Source organism: Microtus ochrogaster, unplaced genomic scaffold (genome assembly GCF_000317375.1).
Source record: "Microtus ochrogaster isolate Prairie Vole_2 unplaced genomic scaffold, MicOch1.0 UNK77, whole genome shotgun sequence".
Lineage (NCBI taxonomy): Eukaryota > Metazoa > Chordata > Mammalia > Rodentia > Cricetidae > Microtus > Microtus ochrogaster.
In genome coordinates this window covers 1,829,180-1,842,302 of record NW_004949175.1, presented here as the reverse complement: position 1 = coordinate 1,842,302, position 13,123 = coordinate 1,829,180, and the positions used below count along the sequence as shown (strand labels likewise).

Sequence of the window (13,123 nt, the reverse complement as noted above, 5' to 3'; positions counted from 1 at the left end):
CTCTCTCTCTCTCTCTCTCTCTCTCTCCATCTCTCTCTCTCCATCTCTCTCTTTCTCTCTCTCCATCTCTCCCTCACTCTTTCCTTCCCTCCCTCCCTCTCCCTCTCTTTTCCTAATTAATTTAATCTACACTGAAAGACTAGAACTAAATATGAACATTTACACATACAAAAATTTTCTGTCCAATACTTTGATGTTGTGTAAAGTCTGAAGCACAATGGCAGATTTTACCATTTGTGCCTTTTCAGTCTCATCTGGTGTAGCTATGATGATTTTCCAATTTGAATAAACACAAATTGTCATCTGACATTCTGATTATGACAGATGAACCCCTACTGAAAGTTTTGTCACATTTATTATAGTCAAATGAATTCTCTTGAATATTTATTGATATTGAAGAAATATTTGTTACAGCTAAATAATTCTGGGACAATTTAAGTCATTTTAGAGTAGATTCAATAATCTACCCTTTTAGCCTACCATATCTGTATCTCCTTTTTTTTTCCAAAACAAGAACCCTGAATCTAATATCCTTTGTTTAGCTTTTTTCCTGACTATTGTAAACCAATAATAACTTGTAACCAATCTGCCTAAACAATGACAAATATCCATAATTCAATGGAAGACCAAAATCCATCCACCCTACATTTTGGAAATATGGGTGTTGTGGTCTTAAATTTACTTCCTATTGTCTAGGAGTGATGGGATCTTTAGTGGATCCTGAAAGGAAAAATTTGGGTTAATTATCAAGTCCTGGAAGAGGTAGCTGTATCATTTGTTATCCAATCTCTGTGTAATGGAAAGTGCAGGGCTTTTCTCCAGTCTTAGCTAAAGTAGTCTGTGAGGCTAGATCATCTCTGCTAACTACCTTGACATTGTTCTGAGCAGTTTTTAGTCCAAAGTCAATCTTTAGGTGGTGTTTTTCAACTTAGTGATGCTATAATAGTCCTCGTGGAATTTGTGGATATGGAACCCCATCCTCCTTTTGGAGACTTCAGAGATTGCATTAAGTCAGAATATTCCTTTCCTTGGTAATTTTTCCTAATAGTCCCTTCTACTTTGGATTTTCTTTTTGTACAAAGGTCTTTAAATTCCTAAAAATAATTGTTTTTATTTTCCTGGAAAGACAAAAGAAAACCCTATTCCAACCCTAACTTTGGAGAGGTTCCCTTTTGGCAAGTTACATCTGATCAAATAAAAAAAAAAAACAAACGTATATTAGTTTTGTAGGTTAGTTTAGATTAAATGGCCATGCTGTTTGATGAATTATCATCTCTTCTAATTAAGAGATCTCTCTTGTTCATCTTGAATAGCTATCAATTTCGATAGTATCCATAAATTTTCATCCCCTATAGAATAAAAAGCAAAACCAACCCCCATGTCCCGATTTCCATTCTAAGGTCAACACATCTTTAAAATATCCTGGCTGATTTAATTCCATAGGTTTTTCTATTATCCAATGTCTCTCTGCGGGTGCTCCTTTCTTATTTAGAAAATTCAAAGTTAATAAAGCATTGTGCAATCTATTTCCGGGGGTCTTTATTACCCGTTATGGTTTATTTAACACATCCTTTAGAGTTCAACTTGATCTTTCAATAACTACTTGCCGTATCAGATTGTGTGGTATATCTGAAATGTGCTTCATATTATCATAAGCAAAACACTGTTTAATTTTCTTAGAGATATATTCTGGAGCATTGTTCACCTTAATTTGTACAGGTATATCCATTATGGCCATAATTTCTAAAAAATGTATGAATCCTGAATCCGCCTTCTCTAAACTCAGAGCAATTGCCCATTGAAATACTGACTAGGTATCACTGATATAGTGTGCATATTTTAATTTTCACAATTATACAAAATGGAGCACATCCATCTGCCAGATTCCATTCCTTTGAGTATCCTTTGGTTTACTTTCTACAGGTAGTGGTATTTGGTTGTATAAAAAACAAGTAGGATATTTCCTTGCCTTATTGGCTGCTGTGGGAGGACCTTCGGCTCCTTCAGCCAATAGCCCCTGAAGTATGAGCCCACTGTGCTGCGGGAGCCCCTTCCGTTCCTTCAGCCAATAGCTTCTGAAATACCATCCCACTGGGGCATGGTCTATTTATCTTTAAAAAAGAGCAGCAAGCCTCGGCTTGCTCTCTTGGTTCTGGCTCCTGCTCCAGCGACTAGGTTTCTTTCCTGATGGTTGGTGTTTTGTGAGTTTTACCCCTCAAATAAATACCCCTTTAAATCCTAATTGGTATGGAATTGTTTCGTGCATTAGTTGGCATATGATGGAAAAGTGTTTTTAAATCTTTACTATTGACATGATGTTTTTTATGAAATTCTCAGTCTTTCAGCGTATTTCCTTTCAATAATTGATCTATTTCTCCATTTCCTTTTGTTAAAGAACCTGGCAAACCTGTATGGGATTGGATGTGTGTTTTGTATTTGGGATGATTCCTATTCCTGATTATATCTTGTAACTGAATGATTAATAAAGCCAATTCTGTATCATCTGGTATAAACTCAATGATTTCAATCCGCAAAACAACTCTTTCAGCATATTGTGAATTGGTAACTATGGCGAGAGGGTCTTTAAAATCTCTTAGAATCATGAGAATATCATATACTCCTGACTTTTGGAAAGAATCGTAAGGTCTTTGATCCACCCTATTTAAATTTTCTGATTTTTTTGTTTTGTTTTTCAGACAGGTTTTCTCTGTAGCTTTGGAGCCTATCCTGGAACTACCTCTTGCAGACCATGTTGGCCTCAAACTCAAGGAAATCCTTCTACTTCTTCTGCCCAAGTGCTGAAATAAAAGGTGTGTACCACCACCATTGGGCTAAATTTTCTTTTTTCTTTTAGCTGAAATTTAATTAATTAATTTATTTATTTATTGAGGATTTCCGCCTCCTCCCCGCCACCGCCCCCCATTTCCCCCCCCCCCCCCCGATCAAGTCCCTCTCCCCCATCAGCCCGTAGAGCAATCAGGGCTCCCTGACCTGTGGGAAGTCCAAGGACCGCCCACCTCCATCCAGGTTCAGTAAGTTGAGCATCCAAATTTGGGCTAAATTTTCTGATCTGTAACCTGCCTTCCCTGTTTTATTTGCAACAGTGTAGAATGTATGGGTTCCTGATATTGGTATTTCCCTTACAATGTGAGGAATGATCCAACTAGCTTTCTTTATAAATTGAATACTCTTGCTTTTGGGATAATTGTTGTTAATTTCTCCCTCAAAATTACTGTATGTTCTTTATCAATGTTCACTTTCTATCCATAATTTGTCAATTTCATCATTGACAAAAGGTACTGTAATTTCTTCTGGGTCTATTCCCTTAACTGACAAAGTCTCAATTTTCCTTCTAGAATAAATTCAGAGACCTTTTCCACATAAGTTATTTTTTTTTACTCTGTTTAGGTGGTTAAAAAAAGATCAACTCTAAGGTAATATCTTCCCTCTGCACTCAAATTCCTTTTGGGGAATTCTTTGAGGGTAACTGATCAGAATACAGTTAAGCTTTGGATTCACATGATCCACATGCATATTCTATACTTTCTTTCCCACCAAAGCCAATTCTTTCTCAGCTTCAGCTGATAATTTCCTAGGACTATTTAAGTTCTTAAACTCTCTAAGGTTTTGAACAAATTACTCAGTTCATCAGGCTTCATTTCAATAATGGGCCATAGATAGGAAGTATCTCCTAGCAATGCTTGCAGGTCATAAGAGTCTGTAGGAGGATAGCTGGGTTTGGGGGCAGGATGGGGCTAGTAGTTTGTAAGGGCTCCTGGATGGGTTTGGGTTTTCGGGGAGCCTACCCACAGGAAACTCCCTGATGACTGTCTATAAAAGCCAAAGGAATAGCCTTTAATACATGGGCACAAGAGACCGATTCCTAAATATAACCCCAGTAGCACAGACACTGAGAGCAACAATAAATAAATGGGACCTCCTAAAACTGATAAGCTCTACAAAGCAAAGAACATAATCAATAAGATAAAAAGACAGCCTGCTGAATGGGAAAAGAGCTTCACCAACCCCATATCAGAGAAAGGATTGATCTCCAAAATATATAAAGAACTCAAGAAATTAGACATTAAAATTCTAAATAACCCAATTAAAAATGGGGTATAGAACTAAAGAGAGATTCCTCAACAGAAGAATATTAAATGGCCAAAAGATACTTAAGGAAATGTTCAACATCCTTAGTCATCAGGGAAATGCAAATCAAAACAACTCTGAGATACCATCTTACATCTGTCAGAAAGGCTAAGATCAAAAACACCAATGATAGCTTATGCTGGAGAGGATATGGAGTAAGGGGAACACTCCTCCATTGCTATTGGGAAGACAACCTTGTACAACCACTTTAGAAATCAATATGGCAGTTTCTCAGAAAATTGGGAATCAATCTACCTAAGGATCCAGCAATACCACTCTTGTGCATATACACAAAAGATGCTCAATCATATTATAAAAGCATTTGTTCAACTATGTCCATAGCAGCATTATTTGTAATAGTCAGAAACTGGAAACAACCTAGATGCCCCCCAACTGAAGAAAGGATAAATAAATGTAGCACATCTACACATTAGAATACTATACAGCAGTAAAAAAAACAATGTCATTGGGGCTAGAGAGATGGATCAGCAGTTAGGAGCATTGCCTGCTCTTCCAAAGGTCCTGAGTTCAATTCCCAGCAACCAAATGGTGACTCACAACCATCTGTAATAAGGTCTGGTGCCCTCTTCTGGACTGTAGGCACACACACAGACAGAATATTGTACACATAATAAATAATTATTTTTAAAAAATGATAAAACAAACAAAAAACCAATGTCATCTTAAATTTTGTATGTAAATGGATGGAATTAAAAAACACTATCCTGAGTGAGGAAACCCAGACCCAAAAATAAGAATATGGTATGTACTCACTAAAAAGTGGATGCTAGCTATAAACAATGGACATTAAGCATATAGTTCATGATCCTAGAAACGCTAAGTAATAAGGTGAACCCAAAGAAAAACATATATAGACCCACCTGAAAATTGGAAATAGATAAGTTTGCCTGACAAAATTGGGAGCATGGGGACGGGGGGAGAAGGGAAGGTAAAAAGGGAAGAGGAGGAGAGGAGTGTTAAAGAGAACTTGTGGGAAAGGGATAGTCAAGATGGAGGAAAGACACAGATGAGAGCAAGGAAAGAGATATTTTGATTGAGGGAGCCATTATAGGGTTAGCAGGAACCTGGTTCTAGAGAAATTCACAGGAATCCTCAAGGCTGACTCCAGCTAAGACCCTAAGCAATAGAGGAGAGGGGGACTGATCTTCATTAGCCCTGTAGTCAGACTGATAAATATCTTATATATCACCATAGAATCTTCATCCAGCAACTGATGGAAACAGAGGCAGAGACCCGCATCGGAGCACTGGACTGAGCTGCCAAATTCCAGGTGAAGATTGAGAGGAATGAGAATATGAGCAAAGAGGTCAAGATCATGATGGGTACACCCACTGAAGCAGTCTATCTGATGTAATTGGAGCTCACAAACTCCAGCTGGACTGGGAAGGAACAAGCATGGGACCAAACTTGTCCATCTGAATGTGGTTGACAGTTGCATGGCTGGAGCAGACTGAGGGGCCACTGGTAGTGGCCAGGATTTATCCCTACCGGATGTACTGGCTTTTGGGGAACCTATTCTCTTTGAATGGATACTTTGTTCAGCCTAGATATAGTAGGGAGGGCCTTGGACCTTCCCCAAAGCAATGTGCCTTACCCTCCCTGAGGATTGGAGGGGATACAGTGAGAGGAGGGTGTATTGAGGGAATGGGAGGAGGGAAGAGAGGGGGAACTTGGATTGGTATTTTTTAAAAATTTAATAAATTTTGTAAAAAAATCATAGTATTCCCCTTAGGTACATATAATTAATTTATTAATTATATCTAAAAATTTGAAAAGAATTACATGAATAGTAAAAATTATATGTTTTTAAATAAAATATATGACTATTTTGAATACCAAAAAAAGAATCTGCAATTGATCACTCCTATTTTATAACTTTTATGGCCTAATATTTCATAAACCTATTTTATAACCTAAATATCTAAAAGAATCTCCTCTTTGTATTTTTTTTCAGGAAAAACTGTAATCCCAACAAGGAAAAATAATTTTTACTTTTACCAACATTCTAAAGTATTTACATTTGAATCAGATAATAAAATGCATCTATGTAATGGTAAAGTATAAATTGAGGAAATTGTTGTGTATCATTTTAAATGGTTGATGTACAAATTATAGGCACAGGGTAAGGCTATTTAACATTCCCTGTGGGAGAATCTTTCATTAATATTCCCTAACATGCTGAGAATTATTATAAGTAGACACCATTAAGCAAATTTTTCTCTGTCTTCTTCTTGTAAAGGTATAGTGAAGATTCAGCCTTTTAAATCAATAATTGTAAGAGGTCATCCTTTAGGCAATAAAGAAGGCAAAGGAATTCTAGACCATAGAGAGCCCATTGACTGAATTACCTTATTAACAGTTCTTAGATCTGTTACCATTCTCCATTCTCCACATTTCTTTTTAACAACAAATACAGAATTACGGCTGGTTGGTTCTTCAATAGGCTGAGCATTTAGCTTCTCCTTTTCCAGCTGTTCTAAGGCCTGCAGTTTTCCTGTTGTCAAAGGTCATTGAACAACCCATACAGGTTTTTCAACCATTTTAAAAACAGGGATGTTGATGACTTTAGAAGATCAGCAGCTGTTGACCCCTGTTCTTGTACAATGTGAATCATAGGTGACTTCTCTTTACAATACCTTCTAATATTTTTTCCCAGAATCATAAGTTAATATATTGCTTGTTTCTAAGATTGGGGAAATGTTAATATGAGTATTTCATTGCTATAACAAATCACACCCCTACAAATTCATTGCTATGTTAGCAACATATGGTTTTGATTTTCCAATCTGTCTTTGTGGCCGTATGCATTTGACCCTTCTCATGCTCTGTTTTACCTGAGATAAAGCTCCAATCCTCAAATGCATTTACCTCTTGAAGAGGTCAATTTTGATGCCAAGATTCTGTTACATATATCGTTACATTCACACCTTTGTCTTCCAGACCTTCAATGATAATATCATTTATTTGTAATTTAATTTGGTCTTTGTTCATATAAAGTTTGGAAGTTTGCCAAAATACTTGCTTTATGGTTTTTCCTGAATTATTTATTTTCTCTTCTATAGCTAGTCTATCATCCAGAGAAGTATGGTTTTTTACAATAGGCACCAGGTTCTTTAATTCTTTGGAAAGAAATTTCCTCTATGATAACAGAAAACAACTGAACTGAGCTTGGCTTGGGGCCATGTGAGATGCCCTTCAAGGAATTTCCTCACAGCAAAGGGTTACCTTAGATGTCATTAGTACAATGCCTGCCTTTGCCACACCTTCTGCATAATCCAGAAGGGAGGGACATTCTGTTTGAATTATGCTTAGAAAATAACATCATTTATACTAACACCCTGTTTTCAGTCCACTTTAATGTTGCCTTGCTTGCCACAATTGAAACACTTGACACTTAGATTTTTCGTCAAAACTCTGGAAATCACCTCTCCTATCCAAGCATCATCATGGTCATGAGATTTAATATGGATTATTTCTCAGACCCATTTCCCCAAGTGTTTTGATCTTACCTTTAAAGGCATAATTATCCTTTGCATTAAGAATTAGCATGTTCCAAAGCCAGAGATTCAATTATCATTTGTCTAACTTCTGATTTTGGTATCATTTTCTTTACCACTGAAATCAATCTTGTATGAAATTAGTGAAGGTTTCTTTTGGGTCCTGTATGACCTTAGTAAATTACTCAATCTTCTTTCTTCTGTAGTTCTGTCCCAAGCAGTCAGAGCTGCTGCATGGCATAAAGCCAGGAATTGGCCATCATATAGGAATTGCCTTTCTCTATTAGAAGCTAAAGATAAATAGCAACCCAACTGTAAACTCTCCCATATATGATTGTGACCTGCTTTCAATATATGCTGGTACAATAGTAGCATAATGCTTTTGGAAGTAACCAACCAATATCAGGTTAGACTTAAGACCCACCCCGTGAGATAGAGTCCAACCAATGCTGCTTGGGTGGCCAATAACCTGAGATTAGATAGTCCAGCGACCTACATGAGAACCAAATATTACTGTTCCACTAAAAGAACAGCAATAAAATAACTCCCAGTGACATTTTATTGTACTCTTAGATCAGTGTCTTGTTTAGCCATCATCACAGAAGCTTTTATCCATAGGAAACTGAAACAGATATAGATACCATGTACCTAAAATTGGAAAATATGCAGAGAAAGTGTTCTTTTAACTTTCAGTCATAAATGAGATGTCTCCCTCAAATACATCTCCACAGGACTCAGGAAATCCTATGGAAGGGGAGGCAGGAAGATTTTAAGATCTAGAAGGCATGGAGGATACCAACAAAACAAGGACATGTAGACACATCAGGAATGACACACATATGAATTCACATAGTCTGGCAGCATTCACAGGGCATGCACATGTCTAAGCCAGATAAGGTCTTAGCACTGAAAGGCAAAGTAAACACAAGTCCCATTCCCTAATCCAAAGGCTTTCTCCAGTTGATAACCATTACAAAGGAAAAAAATCAGTTTTTTTTCCCAATGGAGTCTCATTGGGTATACAGTCCACACTTAAGAGCAGGTCTCATGTCCAGCAGAAGATGACCAACACAACATGAATCCCATAATATTTTTGGAGAATTTTTTGTTTTGTAATGCATTATCTGGGCATTTTCCACTTAAAGAATACTCTGTTCCTATCTGTCTGTCCATCCATCCATCTCTCTGTCTCTCTATCTTCACACATTGATACATACATATATGCATACATACATATGTATGCATATATTTATCACCCATTGATACATAAATATATACATATATGTATACACACATATATTAATTTCCAATTTTGTTTATATGGGTTTTCTTTGTGGGTGAAAGTGTGTCTCTATGTCTGTAAATGTTTCTTATACTTTGTCTTTGACTCTTTTGACTCTGTTTTTTTTTCTATTGGGTTTTAAAGATATTATACTATTATTTTATAATAATATTATTGTTTTGTTTTCCAATTAAAAATAGAAGGAAAGGTATGAATTTGGATAGGTGGGACAGTGGGGGGGGGCTTGGAGTAGGGGAAGGCAAAACAATAATTAGAATATATTGAATAAAAAATCTATTTTCAATAACAAAACAATAACATCAAATACCAATAGATTCAATTCTCCAATTAAAACACACAGATTGACCTGACAGATCAAAAAACAAAGTCCATCTATCTTTGATTACCAAGAGACACATCTTGTTTTAAAGATATTTACCAGCTTAAAGTAATAGACAAAATACTCCAATAAAAGGGACCAAGTAGGAAACAGGCATTGCTAAACTAGTATCTGACCAAAAAGACTTCAAACTAAAACTAATCAGAAGAGATGATGAAGAACACTTCATTCTAATAAAGGGAAGAGTTAACCAGATCTTTTACTACCCAGAAAAAGAATGTTCCTTATACTCATTAGAGATATTCCATGCCAAAGGATGGTATTGTGATTGTAGATAATAATAGTGGGTATAATTCAGTGACAACACAGTCTGAAAGAGGGTTAGGAATGTTTTAATAATAAGGAGAGAATTGAGTCTCAGAAAGGAGAAGCTAGAATGAAGAAAACTAGAATAATTTTGTTCTCTTTGAAGCTAAGAAACTAGTAAATAGAAATAAATTAGAAATAGTTATTGGGATATGGAGTAGAAGGAGTAATATGGAAGATGTAGGCAGCACTGATGTGTGCACACAGAGTATTTCTAGGCATTATCTATTTGAAAATAAGACAAAAAATGAAGAAACGAAAAAATGAACTTACTGATGATAGAGGCTGTTACTGCTTACATCTTCAGTGATGGAATCATATACAATAGTGTGCAGTGGGAAAAATGCAGCAACCACCATATCCCCACCCTTGTACACACTGACTCCTGTCTTTGTAGAACAGTGAGAATGGTCAAAGGAGTAGACAGAACTGGAATACTGCAGAGCCTGAAACATAAAAAGCAGAGGGAACATCATGGAGTATCTATAAAGTCAAACTCTGTAGAGTTTGAATTTTCAGAGCCAGTGGGTGTATATATATATCCCATGTATCTGTGCCTGTTATGTAAATTCCAATTTTACTTGAACCACTCTCATTCCCAAAGCTCCTTCTACTCAGATTTCTAATATTCCCCTGATAGATCCTGAAAAACATTCTTCCTTGGAGGATCACATCTGGGGTCCAAATATTACCACATAATGGAGAATATGATTGAGGATCATGTTCTCCAGTCCCTGGTGCCATGATTTCATCTCGTTCCACTAACAACAGGGCTCCCCTGTGAGATGAATCACTCCAGGAAAGACTTGACCAAGTTGGTGTCAAAAAAATTTTCCCTTCAGCCATAGATGAAAATATTGTCATGAGGGATGGGGAATGGTTAGTTATGAATAGTCAGTGGATAGTTATGTTTTTTATCATTCACAAAGCCTTGGGTTTAGTCCCTGGCAGAACATAAACTGAGCATTGTTATGAGCATCTGTAATCTCAGCACTGGAGGATCAAGAGAAAGGAGAATCAGGGGGTCAAGATTATCTTTATATACTTAGGATGCCTAAGATCTACCTGTACTAGAGATTATGCTCCAAAAAGTGTTCTTATAATCCATCTATAAATCCACAGCACTTATTTTGCCCAATCTTGTGGATTTTTTTATAGTATGTGGTGTACCTGTCCCTCACACCCTCTAAAACCAATAGAAAACATTAGTAAATTCTTCTACCACTAAGAACATTGATAACAAAATATATAGACATATATCTGTTGTCCTGGAGCAAGGGAAAATATCAGGGAAGTGAAATAATTCAATGTCATATTGTAGTGGTATATTATGTTATCGTATACTTTCTAAACAATGATGTATCCTACTAGGTTTATAAAATGTGCCAAGTTCTAATCCACATAAATTATTAATAATATGAGAAATAGCATGGCTAGGATAAAGCACGGAGTATATGGGACCTATTTGTCCTTTGTTTTCTACTTTCTCTCAGCCTAATAATGCTTTACAAATAAAGGCTACTAGCTTTTTGTGTATTTATGTGTGTCTGTGTTTGTGTGTGACCATCATGTCAAAAGGCCAGAGGTTGAAATTAGATGTCTTTCTTAACTCCTTTACATCTTAGCTTTTCGAAACAGAGTTTCTTAGTGAAACCAGAACTGTCTGATTTAGGTAGACCAAATGGGCAAATGCCTTCACAAGGAAGTACTGGGATTACAAGTGTTCAGATTTCTTTTTTTTATGTCAGAACTAGTGAACTAAACTCAGCTTCTTATTATTTTATGGTCAACTTCACAATGTCCCTAGCTCCTAGAGACTACAAATTTTTAAATAAAAATACTTTAAATGGGTGGGTAGTGGTGGTGCACACCTTTAATCCCAGCACTCAGGAGTTAGATGCAGATCTCTGTGAGTTCAAGGCCAGCCTGGTCTACAAGAGCTAGTTTCAGGACAGGCACCAAAGTTACAGAGAAACCTTGTCTTGAACCCCCCCCCCCCAAAAAAAAAATCTTTAAATGGCTTTTACTTGGAAACATGTCAATATTATTCTTTCAAAAGGCATCTATTACAAAGACAGAAAGGTATAGAATAAACAATGAATTTCAAATTTTTTTTTTGTGAAAATGTTGATTTGTAACACTCTAATTCTCTGCAACACTGAATATTGAATAAAAATCCTCTTGCATTCTAGGCAGGTGACTTTCTAAGGGATATTACCAGTCCATAAATCCATATTTGTTTCATGCTATGATGTTGAAACTATGGGTTTAGAGGTTTAAATTACTGCTAAGCAGTAATGCTTTTGTACACTAGAAGGATTTGTCAATTGCATTGTTTTAATAAAATTCTGACCGTCCAATAGCCATGCAGGAAGTATAAGCAAGACAACCAGACTAAGAGAATTCTGGGAAGAGAAAAGGCAGAGATTCAGTCACCAACCAGATGCAGAAGAATCAAGATGAGACTATCTCACTGAGGAAAATTAACAAGTCATGTGGCTAACCATAGACAAGGATTATAGGTTAATTCAAGTTGTAAGAGCTAGTTAGTCATGAGCCTGAGATAATAGGCCAAACTGTTTGTAATTAATATAAGCCTATGTTTGTTTCTTTGGAATTGAATGGCTCTGGGACTGGGTTGGACAGAAATTTCCATCTACAAATGGTACCAAAATGTTTGGCAAGAATTTTCACATAGGCAAACGCACGCAGCGGACACCGGCCTGCAGAGTGGTAGACCTTTTATTGGCGAGGTCCACGGGCGAACGGGGAGCCTGGTCCTGTCCCTGAAGATTACCCTGAGTGGGGAGAGTGTTCTTGGCCTGCGGCGGGACACAGGAAACGGAGTGGGGGCATTCTCTGACCCCCTTGACCCCCTGGTTAGCCTGCGAGGGCTGGCCCCCTCTGCTGGGGCTGCTCTTCCTCTGCTGTGACCTCTCTCTCCCTGGCATATTCCAGCTTGCGCCTAGGGGCCTCCTTCACTCCCCCTCCCTTCCCCGGGCCTCAGGATCATCCAGTTTAGCCTGTTTGGGCGCTGGATAGGGAGCTCGGGTCAGAGGGCAGCGGGAGTTCCTCTGTTTTGTTGGCTGGCCTGCAGAGGGGTAGGCCTTTTGTTGGCGAGGTCCCTGACGAACAGGGAGCCTGGTCCTGGTCCTGAAGACCCTTCTGAGTGGTGAAAGAGATCTTGGCCAGCAGCGGAACCCAGGAAATGGAGAGAAGGCATTTTGTAAGCGGGGTCCCTGGCCATCAGGAAAACCTGTTCCTGTTTTAAAAGACCCATTAGATAGCATTGATAGGAGGAAATGGGCAGGCACCAAGGCAAGAATTCACCCAACAATCTGAAAAACAACATGAAAACACCAGAACCTAATGATCTTACAACAGAAGGACTTGAACACCCTAACACAGAAGAAGTGGAAAAAATTGACTTTGTGAAAGCAATAGAGTCCCTTAAACAACATGTGAAAA

At 37.5% G+C, this 13,123-nt stretch overlaps 1 protein-coding gene across 1 annotated transcript in view; it reads right to left on the bottom strand.

The window, feature by feature from the left end:
- LOC101987480 (vomeronasal type-2 receptor 116-like) overlaps positions 1 to 10,131 on the bottom strand; it is a gene marked incomplete at its 3' end in the record, with an annotated part of 24,296 nt that extends 14,165 nt beyond the window's left edge. Inside the window, exon 1 of the mRNA XM_005370381.1 lies at positions 9,929 to 10,131. Coding sequence (XP_005370438.1) covers positions 9,929 to 10,131 — 203 coding nt within the window. The remainder of the gene's footprint in view (positions 1 to 9,928) is intronic.
- Between the last annotated feature and the right edge of the window lie 2,992 nt (positions 10,132 to 13,123).